The sequence below is a fragment of the Mobula birostris genome, chromosome 8, assembly GCF_030028105.1.
Source record: "Mobula birostris isolate sMobBir1 chromosome 8, sMobBir1.hap1, whole genome shotgun sequence".
Lineage (NCBI taxonomy): Eukaryota > Metazoa > Chordata > Chondrichthyes > Myliobatiformes > Myliobatidae > Mobula > Mobula birostris.
This window is the reverse complement of record NC_092377.1, coordinates 110,305,648-110,326,433: the sequence shown is the minus strand read 5'-3', so window position 1 is coordinate 110,326,433 and position 20,786 is coordinate 110,305,648. Positions and strand designations below refer to the sequence as shown.

Below are 20,786 nucleotides of genomic sequence, written 5' to 3'. Positions count from 1 at the left end.
CTTCTGCCTCCTCAGATGCTAGTGGTTGTGTAGTCCACTGCACTAATTTTATTAATTTAGCAAAATTCCAATAATCCGGCATCTTCAAGACTTTGGTGGTGCTGGACGAGCAGATTTATTGACCTATTGGATATACGGTACCCTTATTAATACACCAACACCGTTTTCATTTTTTAAATGTTACTACATCTAGAGATCATGGGTTAAAGGTGAAAGGGAAATAAAGGGGAATGTGAGAGAGAACTGCTTCACACAGACAGTGGTCAGAATGTGGATCGGGCTACCTATGCAAGTGGTAGATGTGAGTTCAATGTCAATATTAAGGATAAATTTGGATAGGTACATGGATGGGATGGTATGTTGGGCTGTGGTCCGGGAGCAGAATAGAATAGAATAGAACTTTATTGTTATTGCTCAAGACAACAAGATTGTACAGCTACTCCAGTTCGTAGAAAACAAATATTTATAATGCATGTGGGACGGATTAATTAAAAAAACACTAAATTTACATGCAACAAGTGACTTTGATAGTCCATAACACTCAAAGGCCACTGGCAAGCCAGGGCATAGCATTGTTCAGCTGCACAACAGGCCTCGGGAAGAAGCTGCTGTTCAGTCTTTGCTGCTGTCTTGGCAAAGATGTTTCTGTATCTCTTACCAGATGGCAGGAGATTGATTAATAATTGATTAATAGTTAATGGCAGATTAATACTTCAGCATGGACTAGATGGGCTGAAGGGCCTGTTTCTATACTGTGGTGCTCTATGACTCTTTAACACAACGATAGGATAAAATTGATAAATTGACTTATTTTTGCAGAATGTACTGAAGAACAGTGAAAAACTGCATCGATCTCATTTTATTATGACAGTGCAAGAGAAAACAATAATGTAATGCAGAGTAAAGTGTCACAGTTACAGAGAATGTGCAGTGCAGGCAGACAAAAAGGTGCAAGGCCCCAACAAGGTTGTTTGTGAGGTTAGGAGTCCATCTTATAGTAAGGGACTGTCTGGGATAGATGCTGAATTTGAACCTGGAGTACATGCTTTACTGCTTTTGCATCTTCTGCCTGACGGGGGTGGGCATTGGGGGAGAAGACCCCATCCGGGGTGGATGGGATACTTGATTATATTGGTTGCTTAATGGATTTTCCTGTGAATCAAGTGAGCTTAAAGGGAGTTTAGGAAGTCTAGCCTATGAGCTGAAAGGGACTGCGGGAAACGGAGCCCTGGTGAGCTAGAGGAGCGTGGGAACAAAGTCCTAATGAATTTAAAAGGAATGTGGGAGAAGGGCTCCAGATAATTTCAAAGCAGATTGGTAACAGGAGACAGGGAATTTAAAAGAAGCAATGGAAACAGGGTGCTGGTGAGTTTCATGGGAGTGCAGGAAACGGGGCCATGCTGAGTTTAAAGGGAATGTGTAACAGAGCATAGGGAGCATAAGAAACTGAACCAACAGGCCAGATATTGAATCATCAGGATATCCAAACAATAACAGAGTGAATTATCAGAGGGTTACTGCATTGTCTACCTGTGAGAGAGCTTTTGTCTTCTTTAAAAGAATCAGACCTTCCATTCAGCAAATGAAGGCATTTAAAAGCAGCACAGAGGTGCCTGTTTCTTGTGAAACCCTGGCACTTGCTGGTTGCCATCAGGCCCAGTGCCTCCAGCAGCAGGGTGACAGAGCTCGCACTCTCAACACTGAACCCTCACCAATGCCCTCGCATTCGCTCTACATCCACTGCCCAGACTGAGGTAGTCCATGCACAGATGGTACAATTACCCACCTGTGCTTTCTATGCAAAACTCCGCCATAGACAGTCCCAAGCCTGGCTACAAAAGGAGGAGAATTGGATATGAGGCTAGTAAACCCATCCCATAATAACCCGGAGCTACAGAAGCCCCAAAGACCTCATGCCTGGAAGGTGTATGAATTTGTGTTGTTAAATCTGTAGGTTCGTGGAACCACAAGGCCAATCAAATTTCTTCATCCAGGACCACCACCAGACCAGCCGAGGCCTGAGGACTTTGGCGAGCTGCTGTTGGTGGCCTACGTTCCAGTAAGGGTGATGGGTTTAAAATGTGAAAGAAAAACTTTCTATGCAACAGCTAATGGCAGAGAACTTTGATAGGCTCCTGCTAACATTGGCTCTGCCACAGAGCAGCTGTCTGACCAACCAATCTCCCCCTGGGATCAATAAAGTATGACTATGACTATGACCATGACTGAGGGCTGGAAAGCAACTTCTAGAAGGAGTAAGACTTTCAAAGCAGCTTGAAAACGATCTCACGGCTGCCATGACAGTGCAGTGGTTAGAGCGATGCTATTACAGCTTGGGGTGTCGAAGTTCAGAATTCTCTGTAAGAAAGTTTGTACGTCCTGACCACACTGGCGTGTGTTTCCTCCAGGTGCTCCAGATTTCTCCCATAGTCCAAAGATGTACCAGTTAGTAGGTTAATTGGTCATTGTAAATTGTCCTGAGATTAGACTAGTGGGCTGCCAGGTGGAGCATGTCATTGGTCTGGAAGGGCCTGTGCTCTGCTATAAATAAAGTAAATAAAGGTCAATCAAAAAAAGTCAAGAGTGAATAATGAGCAATGGCACCAATTTAGAAAATACTTTCAGATTGGAACTAATTGATGTTATAGTTTTATTTATAGATAGTGAGATTGAGAGATCTGTTTCAACAACACTCTGTTGCATGTTTTTAAAAAAATTTTCTACCAGACCTTTCAGCTTCTAAAACACAGAGTCATCGTGCAGACAGCTGGAGAGCTGTGATATGATAAACAGCCTGAGAGAGCGATGGTGGTGATGACCTGGTCATAGCCAAGCTCTGCAAGATAGTGCCATCTTCTTCCGTCATAACGAACACTTCAAACGTATTGCTTTCAATCTACTTGAGGTGTTTTTAGAACATCGTACATAGACTAGATTAGATTAGATTCAATTTTATTGTCATTGTGTCAAGTACAGATACAAAGCCAATGAAATGCAGTTAGCATCTGACCAGAAATGCAAAGAATAGTGTTATTTACAAAATAACTGTGAATAAAAAGTAAGTGCTACAGCACACAAACATAAAAGTACTGAGACAGTACAATACGGATGCAATACTGCTCAGCGCTGTGATATGAGGTTCAGCAGGGTCACAGCCTCAGGGAAGAAGCTCTTCCTGTGCCTGCTGGTGCAGGAGCAGAGGCTCCTGTATCGCCTACCGGATGGGAGGCGAGTAAAAAGTCCATGGTTAGGATGAGATGTATCCTTGATAATGCTTTTCACCCTGCCCAGGCAGCGTTTATGGTAGATGTTCTCAATGGTGGGCAATTGGGTGCCGATAATCCGCTGGGCAGTTTTCACCACACGCTGGAGTGCTTTGCGGTCCGATACGGGACAATTGCCATACCACACTGAGATGCAGTTGGTGAGTATGCTCTCAATGGTACAGCGGTAAAAGTCCATCAGTATCCTGGGACAGAGGTGAGCTTTCTTGATGTTCCGCAGGAAATAAAGGCGCTGTTGCGCCTTTTTGATCAGGATGGAGGAGTTCAGGGACCAGGTGAGATCCTCGGAAATGTGGACACCAAGGAATTTGAAACTTGATACACGCTCCACCACAGCTCCGTTGATGTAGATGGGGACATGAGTGTGGCTCCTAGCATGCCTGAAGTCCACAACCTTGGTCTTCTGGGTGTTAAGGGGCTGTTTCGTCATCTCCTCTGATCAGGCCAACCACCATGGTGTCATCTGCGAACTTGATTATGGAGTTAGAGCCATGTACAGGAAGGCAGTCATAGGTGAAAAGGGAGTACAGAAGAGGGCTCGGCACACAGCCTTGAGGCCCGCTGGTGTTCAGGGTGAGAGTGGAGGAGGAGAGGTTATCTAACTTAACAGATTGGGGTCTGTTAGTCTGAAAGTCCAAGGTCCAATTGCAGAGGGATGAGCTGATACCAAGCTGGTGAAGTCTGGTGATCAGCTTGGAGGGGATCACAGTATTGAATACCGAACTAAAGTCAATGAACAGCATTCTGACATAAGTGTTGGGGCTGTCCAGGTGGGTCAGGGCAGAGTGAAGTGCCGTGGAGATGGCATCCTCTGTTGACCTGTTGGTGCGATAGGCAAATTGATGGGGGTCCAGAGTAGCGGGCAGACAGGATTTCAGATGTGAATGCTATAGCATAGTACAGGCCCTTCGTTGTGTATTACATATTACAGTAATCTTGTACATATTGTTTGATTAAGCATTCTTTGTTCATTTAAACAATTCATTATGGGTTACATGTATAAATACGTGAATTACATACATCATCATGCTACCACATGATACGTGTGCATCTCGCTTAATGTAAAGAAGAAACTAAGACTTGCATTTTGGACTCTCTGTCTTTTCCTTTGAATAGGGAGGTACAATGCAAACTTTTGAGGGGTAGTTAGACACGTGCACAGATGGGAGGATTTGAAGGGTTGTGGGCAACTGGGACTAGCTTGTATGGGCATTGAGGACAGCATGGAAAAGATGGGCCAAAGGGCCTGTTTTCATTCTCCATCGCTGCTTCCTTCTGGTGACCTTAACACCTTTAACGCATGCTTTGAAAAGGAGAATAAAACGACATCTGTGAGAATCCCTACAACCTACAATGGCTCTCTGACCTCTGTCTCGTAGGCCAATGTCAAAATACCTTTCAAGCGACTGAACCCTCACAAGGCATCAGGTCCCAATGGTGTACCTGGCAGGGTACTGAAAAACCATGGTGACCGTCTAGTGGAAGTGTTCAGGGACACCTTCAGTCTCACTGCTGCGGACAGAGGGTCCCACCTGCTTCAAAAGGGTGACAGTCATACCAGTGCCCAAGGAGAGCAGGGTGAACGGCCTTGACAACCATCGCCCAGTGACACTCACAACTACAATGATGAAGTGCTTTGAGAGGTTGCACAAAATCACCCGATTCGATGAGAAACCTGTGGCCAGAAACATTTGCTATGGGACATACACCCCATTGTTTACCTGCACCGCACTTCCTCTGTAGCTGTTACACTTTATTCTGCAATGTTATTGTTTTACCTTGTTTCGCCTCATTGCACTGTGTAATGATCTGACCTGTACAGACTGTAAGCCAGGCAAGCTTTTTACTGTACCTCAATAAATTTGACAACAATAAATCAATTGTAATTCATCAGGGAATGATCGTGTGCAAGGATTTTGACTGATTCAATTCAAGAGTCTCTGTTGGTCAGAAAACCACGGATATTGCATCCTAGTAGTCTAGATACACAAGCCTGAGCAGTGCAATATGGAGAGGAAGCTGTTGCCCATGTGCAAGCTCCCCAGCTTCATGCATCTGATGAACCCAAAGGAACGGCAGAGACCGATACAGTTGGTGCCAGTCAGCGTCGAACTCAACACAGGACTGCCTCAGGGACTCCAGATCTGGATTTTTCCCTCAGGGTTTACTCTCAAAGCCTTCCCCATGAGTGGGTATAGCAGAGGCTTGAGATCAGAGTTTCCCTCCTCCAAGATGAGCTGCCAACCACTGCTGACGAGCCCCACCTGTCCAAAGCGATTTGTTTTAAGGTGCCTGTAACCTATCTTTGCCCCTTCTCCTCTCAGTAGGAACAGTTCCTCCGGGCTTGGTAGCTCAGCCACACATGAAGGCCAAGGCCAGGAGCTGGACTTGGTTGTCAGAGGCTATTTGAGGCGCACACCATTAATAGGTAGTGGGAGCTTGTCCCCATACAACCCCTGGCTATAACAATCTTTAGAAACCATTTGATTGATTAAACACTACAATTTCACGTTTGTGCTAAAACTGAAAAATGCAATCACACAGCCCACATGAGAATTGCTCTATTTATACAAATTCTAGGCCAGATGATCCATTTCTTCTGGTGAGTCAGACAGAACAAAGGTGCACAATTTTATAATTGGGCAGTTAGGGAACTATACAAGGAAATATATTTTTCTGCATAAGCACAGAATCTGGTGTGCCATGGGAAGTTCCAAGATTCAGCAATTTGCTATTTTTTCCTATCTTTAGTAGTGCATATTTTTCGCATAACGAACCAAACCATTTTTTTTTCAATTCTGCCTCATCCAAAACTAACTTAAGAGGAGCTCAAAATGCAGTGCCTGGCACTCAACACAAAAAGCTGGAAGAACTCAGCAGGCCAGGCAGCATCCATGGAGAGGAATAAATGGTCAACATTTTGGGGCAATACTCTTCATCATGACTGAGGATCCTGCAGAGTCCTGTTGAAGGGTCTCTGCCCGAAATGTCAGGTCTTTATTCCTCTCCATAGACACTGCCTGGCTTGTTGAGTTCCTCCAGCAATTTTATATTACTCTGAATTTGTAGCATCTGCAGAATCTCTAACGTTTAAGTGTTACTCAGCGACAAGAGTTGGGGCTGATGCCAGTCAGGTTCAGTGCTGGGATTTACGTGACAGAGTCTGTTGGGGATTGACTTGTTGTGGGATCACATTTGGTACTGGACCCTGTGACTGCAGACCTTCACATGTCATTGGGAAAAGATCATACATAAATGCACCTGGATGTTCTTGAACATCAGCAACTAAAATCAAACAATTGGGTGCAACAAGCAGTTCAGAAGGCAAGTGAAACATTGGCTTTTATTGCAAGAGGTTTGAGATTTTGAGTATAGGGGTAAGGATGTGGGAAACTGGGCAGGACACCATGTGGAGTTTGCACGTCCTCCCACATCCCAGGGACATGTAGGTCGCCAGATTGACTGACCACTGTGAATCATACCACATGTTGGTGAGAGATGGAACAGGGGAGGCGTCAATCACAACGTGGGTCACTCCGTGTATCAGTGAGCTATGGACGGGGGAGCTGTCGATGACGATGTGGGTGAGGGATGGAACTGGGGAGGTGTCAATGACGGTGTGGGTGAGGGATGGAACTGGGGAGGTGTCGATACCGATGTGGGTGGGGGATGGAACCAGGGAGGTGTCGATGACGATGTGGGTGGGGGATGGAACTGGGGGGGTGTCGATGACGATGTGGGTGAGGGATGGAACCGGGGGGGTGTCGATGACGATGTGGGTGGGGGATGGAACCGGGGGGGGTGTCGATGACGATGTGGGTGAGGGATGGAACCGGGGGGGGTGTCGATGACGATGTGGGTGAGGGATGGAACTGGGGAGGTGTCAATGACGATGTGGGTGAGGGATGGAACCGGGGAGGTGTCGATATCCATGTGGGTGAGGGATGGAACCGGGGAGGTGTCGATATCCATGTGGGTGGGGGATGGAACCGGGGAGGTGTCAATATCCATGTGGGTGGGGGATGGAACTGGGGGGGTGTCGATGATGTTGTGGGAGAGGGATGGAACTGGGGAGTTGTCAATCACAATGTGAAATGTAGAATTAAATGTGGGAGATACAGTGACCACACATTTTAATTCCATGTCCCATTCCCATTCTGATATGTCCACCCACAGCCTCCTCTACTGTAAAGATGAAGCCACACTCAGGTTGCATTCTGTCTGGGTAGCCTCCAACCTGATGGCATTAACATTGACTTCTCAAACTTCCGTTTATGCCCCACCTCCCTTTCTTACCCCATCCCTTATTCATTTATTATTTATTATTTTTTTCCCTTTCTTTCTTTCTCTCTCTTCTCTTGCCCTCTGTCCCTCTCACAATATCTTCCTCTGATGCCGCCCTCCCCCTTTCTTTCTCCCTAGGCCTCTTGTCCCATAATCCTCTCCCTTCTCCAGCCTTGTATCCCTTTTGCCAATCAACTTTCCCGTTCTTAGCTCCATCCCTCCCCCTCCTGTCTTCTCCTATCATTTCGGATCTCCCCTTCCTCCTCCCCTTTTCAAATCTCTACTAGCCCTTCTTTCAGTTAGTCCTGATGAAGGGTCTCGGCCCGAAACGTCGACTGTACCTCTTCCTAGAGATGCTGCCTAGCCTGCTGCGTTCACCAGCATTTTGTGAGTTAACTATGTCAATATTCATCACTTTTCATAGAATGATTGAAATCTTCATTGAAATATGCAACGTTCTGACAGATTTTTAACAGAGTGTGGATCTTTCTCCAATATCAGGATTATGGAGCAAGGCACTTAACACTGCAATGAGGAAACATCTCTTCACACAGACACTGGTGAACTTCTCTATCAGAAAGGGGTGTAGAAGACAAGCTGCTGAATATTTAAGAGTGATAGACAGATAGAGGTAGAGAGGGAGAGAAGGTGGGAGAGAGAGAGAGAAAGAGAGAAAGAGAGAGAGAAATGGAGAGTGTGAGAGATAGAGGTAGAGAGAGAGATGGAGAGAGTGGGAGAGGGAGAAAGACTTTGAGGGAGAGAGAGAAAGGGAGGCAGAGAGAGAGGGTCTTGCAAGAAGATCTGTGTACAGGAGAAAGACTGCCTTGCCACAATTAATAAGAGCCAGGGCGGGAAAACACTCCTGCTTTCTATGTGGTGCATACTTCCAAATGGCTTCTGGCCCCACCTTCTCCTTAGAGTCTGTGGACAGCAGATAACTGCAGCCGCACCCCAGCAGCATGGTTCTAGCCAAAAGATTTCATTTCAATAGCTCCCTGGGCACATCAGGGTTACTGACCTATGAGAGCCTGAGCTAGCAGGTGGATGGTGCCAGTATTGAGCTTCGAGGGACGAGTGCCAAGTCTCGACCCACTCAGGCGGGGCACAGAGCCTTCACACTCTTTGCTCTGGCAAGTTATATTTTCCCTCACAAAAAATAAAAGACTGCACTTCACTTAACATAGAAAGGCGGTTCAAGCAACAAATTGACTCATGAACATGAGGAAATCTGCAGATGCTGGAAATTCAAGCAACACACATCAAAGTTGCTGGTGAACGCAGCAGGCCAGGCAGCATCTCTAGGAAGAGGTACAGTCGACGTTTCGGGCCGAGACCCTTGATCCTCTCTTGAATCATGAGTCCTGACAAAGGGTCTCGGCCCGAAACGTCAACTGTACCTCTTCCTACAACTGACTCATGAACCTTGTTACTGAAAGGGGATATGTGCAGCATTTTCAGTAGATCCATGTCATAAGGGACCATTGTGAAATTGTAGATATTAAAGACTTAAAAGACTGCAGATTCTGGAATCCACAGCAACCAGTAATCTACTGGAAGAATGCAGCGGGTCGGGGAATTGGGTGAATATTTTAAATCAAAATCTTGCCTGAATACTGAGCATAGAGAGACAAGATAGCCAGTAGATCTTGTAGGTCTTTAATGCATTATTGAGGTCCCCAACAAACAATTGCAAGTGAAACAAAGAATGTTATCAACATCAGCTTCGGATTTTTCTGCCCTTTACTATTTATGGAGCACTTTAAATTATCCAGATATGTTGGTCCAACATTTCAAGTTACTTCTTGATAAAACTTTACAATATGCAGTTTGTGGCCAGCATGGGAATGTCATAGTTAATGTAATGCTATACAGTGCAAGTGACCCATGTTCGATGCCCTCCATTTTCTGTAAGGAGTTTGTACTTTTGCTCTGTGTCCGCGTGGGTTTCCTCTGGGTGCTCTGGTTTCCTCCCACAGTCTAAAGATGTACAGGTTCGTAGGTTAATTAGTCACATGGGTGTATTCGGGTGGTGCACGCTCATTGGAATGCAAGGGCCTGATACCATGCTGTACCTCTAAATAAATTGTGGAGGAGGAGCTTAAGAGAACGATGGCGCCTAACGGCGGCTTCTTTGCTTGCATCTCTGGAAACAGCTCTATTTCTATCTTTAATATCTCTATTTTTCCCTTTCAGGGTTCTTTTGAAGACCCTGACCTGGAGTTACACGCTGACTTCGGTTCTTTGTGGGAATGGGACCCGCTCACGGGGTCTCACAACTGGCCACTATTCAATATACCAAAGACACGGCCCAGAAGACTAGCGCGCCTTCAGGGTTCCAGGATTTCGTGGCTTTGGAAACAGGTAGACTTGAGGTCGGTGTCATCGCAGGAAACTGGTGTGTCGTGGGAGATGGAAGATCGAAAGCAGCAAGCTGGCTGCTGACTGTGTGCCCAGAGACTCGAGTTCTTTGGGCACAGAGCTCAGAAGAAGTGACACAACAGACTTCTAACATCATAAATCAGTGAGTTGTTTTGTTATGTCTCCCCTCTCACCCGTGAAAAGGGGACACCCCTTTTTCCCTTATTAGGGAGAGAGAGAACTGTGGTATGTCGAATACCAGGTGAACGAGTAGTCTTTGGGGTACTGCAAATCTGTATCTTTATTGATGCTGGAGTGCTCAGTGGAGGGCGCTGATGCTTTTTTGCTGGTGGGGGGGGGTCATTACTTTGCTGCTGCATACGCATGGGAGGGGGGAGCTGGGGAGGCCTTTGGGGTTCAAAGTTCCTCCGCAACTTCTGCCACCTTCAACAGGACCCCACCACTAAGCACATCTTTCCCTCTCCACCCCTCTCCGCTTTCCGCAGGGATCGATCCCTCTGCCACTCACTTATCCACACGTCCCTCCCCACGGATCTCCCACCCGGCGCTTATCCCTGTAAGCGTAAGTGCTACACCTGTCCCTACACCTCCTCTCTTGTCACCGTTCAGGGCCCCAAACAGTCCTTCCAAGTGAGACAACACTTCCCTTGTTGGTCTGTTGGGGTCATCTATTGCATCCAGTGCTCCCGGTGCGGCCTCCTCTACATCGGTGAAACCCGACGCAGATTGGGGGACCGCTTCGTCGAGCACCTCTGCTTTGTCTGCCACAACAGACAGGGTCTCCTGGTTGCCACTCACTTCAACTCTGCTTCCCACTCCCATTCAGATATGTCCATACATGGCCTCCTCTACTGCCATGATGAGGCTAAACTCAGGTTGGAGGAGCAACACCTCATGTACCGTCTAGGTAGTCTCCAGCACCTTGGTATGAACATAGAATTCTCCAACTTCTGGTAATTCCCTCCCCCTCCCTTCCTCTATCCCTATTTCGCATCACCTCCCTCATAGTTCCGCCTCCTTCTACTATTGTTCTCCTGCCAATCACCTCCCTGCTTCCCCTCCCCAACCCCTTTGTCTTAAAAATTACTGTTTTTTTCAACTACCAGCATTCTTCAAACCCTCCCCAAAGTTCTTCCTTCAGTCCTGATGAAGGGTTTCGGCCTGAAACGTCAACTAATCTTTTCAACTGATGCTGACTGACCTGCTGAGTTCCTCCAGCGCATTGTGAGTGTTCCTTTGGGGTTCAAACGGTTAACTGTCATTCATTCTTTGGGGCACTCCTCTGTTTTTGTGGATGTTTGCGAAGAAAAAGAATTTCAGGATGTATATTGTATACCTTTCTCTGACATTAAATTTACCTTTGAAACCATTCAAACTTTACATTGCAACTTTAAGAAGGATGTGCTTGCATGCTTGCCATGTCATAGTTTGTCAAATTTTGTTCAAATTTTTAAGGAGGAAGCAGATATTTTTGTTTTCAAAGGCTGGGAACTGAGGGCTTTGGGAAAGAGATCAGTCATTATCTTATTGAGGAAATAGGTGACCCACTCAGACACTTATTTTCATGTGTTCTTAGCATCCTAGAGCACAGAAGCGGGCCCTTTGGGCCAACAATTCAATTCCAACTTAAATTAGTCTCATTTCCCTGCATTCTAAACCTTTCCTATTCATGTACCTGTCCAAGTACCTGCTAAATGCTTCTGTACCTGCTTCAACCATGTCCATGTCCACACTCCCTTCGTGGCTACACAGCAACTACACCAGGTTCACCAGATTCACAGCTACTTCCCCCAAGCTGTCAGAATGACCAACATCTCCATCCTTTAACCCACCCCACCACCACTAAATACACATCGCCACTCCTTTCCACAGATCCTCAGCACCCTTCATCTCCCCCCGCCCCGCCAATGCACAGCCAGTTCACACTTACATTCCACACCTCATACCTACACTGACGCAGTCACTGTCCTACAGTGTTTCCATATGTCCTGCTGCTGCCTGGAAGAGTTCCTCTTGCCAAGAGTCACTTTGTCACTTAATCATTTCCTGTAAGAGTCAACTAATGTAGAGGTACTCCTGTCCTAGTGTCACTCTATGTACATATGATCAGTCTATCCGTATAAACTAATCTTATGTACATATGGCTACACTCAAACTTACAATGTGTTTTATAGGATTGCTTTTATATTTATATTTATTGTGTTTTTTCATGCTAGTTCTGTTTTTTTAACACTGTATCAGATCCATAAGACCATTAGATAGAGAAGAAGAATTAGGCTATCTGACCTATCAAACCCACCCCGCCTTTCCATCATGGTTGATTATCATCCCTCTCAACCCCATTCTCCTGCCTTTTCCTCAGAACTGTTCACACCCTTACTACTCAAGGACATACAGAAACCAGGCGTGAGCTCTGGAAAGCCATTAAGGGCGCCAAGAGGCAATATCTAGCCAAGGTGGAAGCCCAGGCTAACCAGAGGGATGCCAGTAGACTATGGCAGGGTCTAAATGAGATCACTGGGAGCAAAGAAAAGGCTGAGAATATCAATAACAGTGGTGCTTCTCTTCCTGACAAACTTAACATATTCTACACAAGATTCGAACAGAAGAGGAGCATCCGGCTCCCTCCGGATGAACCGGACCTGGTGGCATCGAGATTCATCGTCACCGAGGAGGACGTTAGAAGGGCCTTCCTGAAGATAAATCCAAGGAAGGCGACAGGCCCAGATGGCGTCCCGGGACGGGTTCTCTGGGCCTGTGCAAGTGAGCTAGCTGGAGTGTTTGTTGTCATCTTCAACTGCTCCTTGCTTCAGTCTAAGATTCCCTCATGTTTTAAGAAGGCAACAATAATCCCAGTGCCAAAGAACAGCAAGGCAGCATGCCTGAATGACTATCGACCTGTGGCTCTGACATCAATTGTTATGAGGTGCTTCGAGCGATTGGTTATGGCACACATCAACCACAGCCTACCGGTCAACCTCAACGCCTTGCAATTCGCCTACCAGAGCAACAAGTCAACGGCAGATACCATCCCTCTGGCCCTACATTCCACCTTAGAACACCTGGAGAATAAAGACGCATACGTAAGGCTCCTTTTCATTGACTACAGCTCTGCCTTTAATACCATCATTAAAAATAAACTGATTCCTAAGCTCCAGAACCTGGGCCTTAGCACACAGATCTGCAGCTGGATCTTCAACTTCCTCACAGACAGGACCCAGGCTGTAAAAATAGGGGACAAGCTCTCCTCTACAATCACTCTGAGCACCTGTGCCCCACAAGGCTGTGTACTCAGCACCCTGCTGTACTCACTGTACACCCATGATTGTGTAGCCAAGTTTCCATCAAACTCAATATATAAGTTTGCTGATGACACAACAATTGTAGGCCGTATCTCGGGTAATGATGAGTTTGAGTACAGAGAGGAAATTAAGAACCTCGTGGCATGGTGTGAAGACAATAACCTATCCCCCAAAGTCAGCAAGACAAAGGAATTGGTTGTTGACTTCAGAAGGAGTAGCAGACCACACAACCCAATTTACATCAGTGGTGCGTAAGTCGAACAGATCAAAAGCTTTAAGTTCCTCGGGGTCAATATCACAAATGACATGACTTGGTCCAACCAAACAGAGTCCACGGCCAAGAAGGCCCACCAGCGCCTTTACTTCCTGAGAAAACTGAAGGAATTTGGCCTGTTCCCTAAAACCCTCACTAATTTTTATAGATGCACGGTAGAAAGCATTCTTCTAGGGTGCATCACAACCTGGTATGGAAGTTGTCTTGTCCAAGACCGGAAGAAGCTGCAGAAGATCGCGAACACGGCGCAGCACATCACACAAACCAATCTTCTGTCCTTGGACTCACCTTACACCGCACGCTGTCGGAGCAGTGCAGCCAGGATAATCAAGAACACGACCCACCCAGCCAACACACTTTTTGTCCCTCTTCCCTCCGGGAGAAGGCTCAGGAGCTTGAAGACTCGTACAGCCAGATTTGGGAACAGCTTCTTTCCAACTGTGATAAGACTGCTGAATGGATCCTGACCCGGATCTGGGCCATACTCTCCAAATATCCAGACCTGCCTCTCGTTTTTTTTTGCACTACCTTACTTCCCATTTTTCTATTTTCTATTTATGATTTATAATTTAAATTTTTAATATTTACTCTTGATTTGTAATCCAGGGAGCTGGAAGCGTAGAATCAAATCTCGCTGTGATGATTATACGTTCTAGTATCAATTGTTTGGCGACAATAAAATATAAAGTATAAAGTACAAAGTACAGCGACATGCAAAAGTTTGGGCACCCCTGGTCAAAGTTTCTGTTACTGTGAATAGTTAAGCGTGTAAAAGATGAACTGATTTCCAAAAGGCATAAAGTTAAAAATGACACATTTCTTTAATATTTTAAGCAAGAAAACTTTTTCACCCCCATCTTTTACAGTTTCAAAATAACAAAAAATGAAAAGGGCCTGAAGCAAAAGTTTGGGCACCCTGCACGGCAGTACTTAATAACACCCCCTTTGGCAAGTATCATAGATTATAAATGCTTTTTGTAGCCAGCCAAGAGTCTTTCAATTCTTGTTTGGGGGATTTTCACCCATTCTTCCTTGAAAAGGGCTTCTAGTTCTGTGAGGTTCTTGGGCCGTCTTGCATGCACTGCTCTTTTGAGGTCTATCCACAGATTTTCGATGATGTTTAGGTCAGGCGACTGTGAGGGCCATGGCAAAACCTTTAGCTTGCGCCTCTTGAGGTAGTCTATTGTGGATTTTGAGGTGTGTTTAGGGTCATTATCCTGTTGTAGAAGCCAGCCTCTTTTCATCTTCAGCTTTTTTATATGGTGTAATGTTTGCTTCCAGAGTTTGCTGGTATTGAATTGAATTCATTCCAGTGAAATGTTCTCCGTGCCACTGGCTGCAACACAAGCCCAAAGCATGATCGATCCACCCCCGTGCTTAACAGTTGGAGAAGTGTTCTTTTCATGAAATTCTGCACCCTTTTTTCTCCAAACATACCTTTGCTCATTGTGGCCAAAAAGTTCTATTCAAAAGGTTCAAAGGAACAACAGTCCTTTGGACTGCTGAAGTTAAAATACAACTTTTTGGCTGCAATGAGCCTCACTCATATAGATTCTGTGTCCATTTCCTGAGCAAATACAGATGCAAAAAATCCATTTAATATCTTCTCCATCTCTTTTGGCTCCACGCATAGATTACCGTTCTGATCTTCCAGAAGTCTAATTTTGTTCCTTGCAATCCTTTGCTCTTAACATATCTGTAGAATCCCTTAGGATTCTCCTTCACTTTGCCTGCTAGAGCAACCTCCTGCTTCCTTTTATCCCTCCTGATTCCTTTCTTGTGTTCTCTTGTGTTTCTTATACTCCATAAGTACCTCATTTGTTCCTACCTGCCTATACCTGCTATGCACTTCCCTTTTTTCTTAACCACAGCCTCACTATCTCTTGAAAACCAAGATCCCCGAAACCTGTTATCTTTACCTTTTATTCTGACACGCACATACAAGCTTTGTACTCTCAAAATTTCCCTTTTGAAGGCCTCTCACTCACCAAGTACACCTTTGCCAGAAAATAGCCTATCCCAATCCATACTTGCCAGATCCTTTCTGATACCATCGAGATTGGGCTTTCTCCAATTTAGAACCTCAACTCGCAGACCAGACCTATCTTTTTCCATATTTACTTCGAAACTAATGGTATTATGACCACGATATGCAAAGTATTTTCCTATCCAAACATGTTACCTGCCCTGTCTTATTCCCTAATAGGAGATCAAGTATCGCACACTCTCTAGTTGGACTTCTATGTGCTGATTAAGGAAACTTTCCTGAACACAAATGACAAACTCTATCCCATCTAGTCCCTTTACAGTATGGGAGTCCCAGTCAGTACGTGGCAAGTTTAAATCACCTACTATAACATTCCTGTTTCTTGCAACAATCTGCAATCTTTTTACAAAGGTGTTTCTATAAATCTCGCGGACAGTTGGGTATTCTATAATATAACCGCATTAACGCGGTTACACCGTTCTAATTCCTCAGATTCGTTCAGCCTTTCTAGACGAGTTCTCCAGTCTGTCCTGACTTTGCACTGCCGTGATGTTTTCCCTGACTAGTAACACATTAGTCGCTCAACCTTTTGATTCCTGATTTTGTCTCCGGTCTTAACAACTTTTGTCTCCACCTATTAGCTCCTCCCCCTCCAGTTCAGGTGCAAACCGTATTTTCTGTACAGGTCACGACTTCCCTGAAAGAGAGCCCAATGATCCGAAAATCATCCTCCTTCCTACATCAGATCCGTAGCCACGTGTTAAACCGAATAATCTTCCCATATCTGGCCTCACCAGCACGTGGCGCGAGTAGCAGTTCTGAGATCACGACCCTGGAGATCCTGCCCTTTAATTTAGCACTTAACTCACTTTGCAGAACCCCGTCACTCGTCCTACCCATGTCCTTGGTACCTACATGGACCACGATCTCTGACTGCTCAACCTCCCAGTTAAGAACGGCCAGGACTCGATCCGAGATGTCCCGGACACTGGCACCCGGAAGGCAGCATACCATCTGGGAATCTCGTTCTCGCCTTTCTGTCCCCCTAACTAGCGAATCTGCTATCACTACAGCCCGCCACTTCTCCCCTCCTGACCTTCTGCGTCGCAGAGTCAGAGTCAGTTTCCTAGGCTGGGTCATCCCCACCGCCCCTCCCCGACAGAACCTGCTGCTCAGATCCTCCCTCGTTCTATCCCGATTTTTACAAAATCATTTCGCTCTCCTTTGCTGAAGAATAGCAATAAACAATCTTGAAACTTGAACATTGTGTTCAAGTGCATATAGTCTGCCTTAGGGTGGAATAATACCCCTTGTGATAAATTTGTGCAAAGTTACGATGCTATTACGTAAAGAGACACAATTCAGATACTAACGCGCGAAGACGAGTGAATCGATTGGTGAACCGCGACCACACCGTGCCGGCTGGTGAGTGGACTAGTGTAACTTACGTAAGGAAACCAGTCGGTGAAATACTAGTGGTTCCCATGACAGAACCAGAGCAAGAAAATACTTCCGCTCTTACAAGGGTTATTGCAATACCAGTTAACTGATTTCGTCACCAAAATAATAAATTTCCAGTACAATATACACAATCGCTTACATGTGAACTTTGTCATCCAATCAAGGTCATCTAGCTGACATGCATATCAAACGAGGCGAACCCGGAGAGCAGTTCACCGTAGGACTATTTCACCCCGTTCCTTGCACGTTTCTAAGGTCTCAGGAGTCGCTCGGTTTTAACTAGCGGGATTGAAATCACTCGGATAATAACCAATCAGCAGGATGAAAATTACTAGAGAAACAAAGAATGCCGTTGTTGTGAGCTTTGGGTTTTTACTGCTGTTTACTGCTTACGGAGGGCTTCAAACTGTCCAGGTATCTATTTCCAGTAAAATAAACTTAATACTTCAATATAACTTTCAATTTTCGATTTCAGGAGGGGTGCAAATTTATAATTTGGAATATATAATGCGTTTTCTTTTAAGTATTGATAGCTTTGCCCCGAGATAAGCTTCTATTGTATACAACAGGAATTCTGCAAATGCTGGAAATTTAAGCAACGCACATCAAAGTTGCTGGTGAACGCAGCAGGCCAGGCAGCATCTGTAGGAAGAGGTGCAGTCGACGTTTCAGGCCGAGACCCTTCGTCAGGACTAACTGAAGGAAGAGTGAGTAAGGGATTTGAAAGTTGGAGGGGGAGGGGGAGATTCAAATCCCTTACTCACTCTTCCTTCAGTTAGTCCTGACGAAGGGTCTCGGCCTGAAACGTTACCTGTACCTCTTCCTGCAGATGCTGCCTGGCCTGCTGCGTTCACCAGCAACTTTGATGTGTGTTGCTTCTATTGTATACAACAACGTGAGTACGCCGCTCGGTTCGCAGTGTGCAGACCTTTAACATGCCCTGGCTGATAGTTAAAATGATCCGTCACAAACAGAAACCTGTCACTACGGGGCTGTTACCCATAGCGATATAGATCATCCGGCAACCAACTCCAATCTTAAAATTATAGAAGTTAAAGAACACTATATGCGAATTGAATTCTCTATAAATACGTGTAGGTTAATTTCAGATCAAATCCTTTCCCGGCGTCGGTAGAAACACTACAATTAGTTTAGCGCTTTTAGACCAGAGAGGTGGGGAGAGGACATCTGCGTGAATGTGTTAAAAACAAGCCAGGGAAGACAAGGGAACCTTTCTAAATCAGGATTGCGGGGGACGCCATTCCCACGCAGCGGCTGACATTCGTTCCCTCTTACTGGCCAGTGCAAGGCGGGGCTCCCGTCCGATGCGCGGACGTGGCCGGCGAAGTGGGCAGACGGTGCTGGACAGGAAGGGAGGCGAAGGGCTGAAGGAAGGTGGTCAGAGTGGGCGATGAGATGCGGAGGTTGGAAACTTTAACACTTAGTGTGAAAAAGGATCTCGTGCATTCCCGGCGCATGTGACGTATAAACTCTTCTCGGGCTTCCAGCTGGGTATATCCTCTCTCGACGCCGATGAAAAGGCTTCCTCCACACTCCCGATCCGAATCTCAGTCTTCTTTCTCGCAATTAAACTCGAATCAGGATTTCAGTCCTATTAAATCTTCCTCGTTTCCCTCCACCACGTCACACGCCTGCGCAGTCCTGCCTCTCTCGACGCCGATGAAAAAAACCGAAAACTTTAGAAAAGACTTCCTCCCCACGCCTGCTCCGAATCTCAGTCTGCTTTCGCCCAATTGGGTGGAATCGAGGAATTGGAAAGGTGTTGTGATGCTTATAGGGGTGTATTATAGACCACCTAATGGGGACCGAGAACTGGAGGAGCAAATTTGTAAGGAGATAGCAGATATTTGCAGTAAGCACAAGGTTGTGATTGTGGGAGATTTTAATTTTCCACACATAGACTGGGAAGCCCATTCTGTAAAAGGGCTGGATGGTTTGTAGTTTGTAAAATGTGTGCAGGATAGTTTTTTGAAGCAATACATAGGGGTACTGACTAGAGAAGGGGCAGTGTTGGATCTTCTGTTAGGGAATGAGACAGGGCAGGTGACGGAGGTATTTGTTGGGGAGCAGTTCGAGTTCAGTGATCACAATACCATTAGTTTCAGTGTAATTATGGAGAAGGATAGGACTGGACCTAGGATTGAGATTTTTGATTGGAGAAAGGCTAACCTTGCGAAAGGATTTAGAAGGAGTGGATTGGGAAAATTTGTTTTATGGGAAGGATGTAACAGAGAAATGGAGGTCGTTTAAAGGTGAAATTTTGTGGGTTCAGAATCTTTATGTTCCTGTTAGGTTGAAAGGAAAGGTTTAAAGTTTGAGAGAACCGTGGTTTTCAAGAGATATTAGAAACTTGGTTCAGAAAAAGAGAGCGATCTTCAATAAATATAGGAAGCTTGGGGTTAATGAGGTACTCGAGGAATATAAAGAATGTAAGAAGAATCTTAAGAAAGAAATTAGAAAAGCTAAAAGAAGATACGAGGCTGCTTTGGCAAGTAAGGTGAAAATAAATCCAAAGGGTTTCTACAGTTATGTTAGTGGCAAAGGGATAATGAGGGTTAAAATTAGTCCCTTGGAGAATCAGAGTGGACGGCTATGTGCGGAGCCAAAAGAGACGGGGGAGATTTTGAACAATTTCTTTTCTTCGGTGTTCACTAAGGAGAAGGATATTGAATTGTGTAAGGTAAAGGAAACAAGAAGGGTAGTTATGGAAAGTATGACGATTAAAGAAGAGGAAGTACTGGCACTTTTAAGGAATATAAAAGTGGATAAGTCTCTGGGTCTGGACAAGATATTCCCTAGGACTTTGAAGGAAGTTAGTGTAGAAATAGCAGGGGCTCTGATAGAAATATTTCAAATGTTATTAGAAACGGGGATGGTGCCGGAGGATTGGCGTATTGCTCATGTGGTTCCATTGTTTAAAAAGGGTTCTAAGAGTAAACCTGGCAATTATCGGCCTGTGAGTTTGACGTCAGTGGTGGGTAAATTGATGGAAAATATTCTTAGAGATGGTATATATAATTTTCTGGATAGACAGGGTGTGATTAGGAGCAGTCAACATGGATTTGTGCGTGGAAGGTCATGTTGGACAAATCTTACTGAATTTTTTGAAGAGGTTACTAAGAAAATTGACAAGGGTAAAGCGGTGGATGTTGTCTATATGGACTTCAGTAAGGCTTTTGACAAGGTTCCACACAGAAGGTTAGTTAGGAAGGTTCAATCGTTAGGCATTAATATGGAAGTAGTAAAATAGATTCAGCAGTGGATAGATGGGAGATGCCAGAGAGTAGTGGTGAATAACTGTGTGTCAGATTGGAGGACGGTGTGTAGCGGTGTGCCTCAGGGATCTGTACTGACTTCAATGTTGTTTGTCATATATATTAATGATCTGGATGATGGGCTGGTAAATTGGCTTAGTAAGTACGCAGATGATACTAAGATAGGTGGCGTTGTGGATAATGAAGTAGGTTTTCAAAACTTGCAGAGAGATTTAGGCCAGTTGGAAGAGTGGGCTGAAAGATGGCAGATGGAGTTTAATGCTGAAAAATGTGAGGTGCTACATTTTGGTAGAACTAATCAAAATAGGACATACATGGTAAATGGTAGGGCATTGAAGAATGCTTTAGAACAGAGGGATCTAGGGATAATGGTGCATACTTCCCTGAAGAAGGAATCTCATGTGGATAGGGTGGTGAAGAAAGCTTTTGGTTTGCTGGCCTTTATTAATCAGAGCATTGAGTATAGGAGTTGGGATGTAATGTTGAATTTGTATAAGGCATTTGTAAGGCCAAATCTGG

General features: G+C 45.2%; 1 protein-coding gene across 3 annotated transcripts in view; it reads left to right on the top strand.

The window, feature by feature from the left end:
* The first annotated feature begins 17,018 nt into the window (after positions 1-17,018).
* unc93a (unc-93 homolog A) overlaps positions 17,019-20,786 on the top strand; it is a 75,954-nt gene continuing 72,186 nt past the window's right edge. For all 3 annotated transcript variants that reach the window (XR_011886904.1, XM_072265965.1, XM_072265964.1), the window contains exon 1: positions 17,019-17,385. Coding sequence is in view for 2 of the 3 variants with exons in the window: in XM_072265965.1 (XP_072122066.1) it covers positions 17,293-17,385 (93 nt within the window). In the remaining variant the exon portion in view is untranslated. The remainder of the gene's footprint in view (positions 17,386-20,786) is intronic.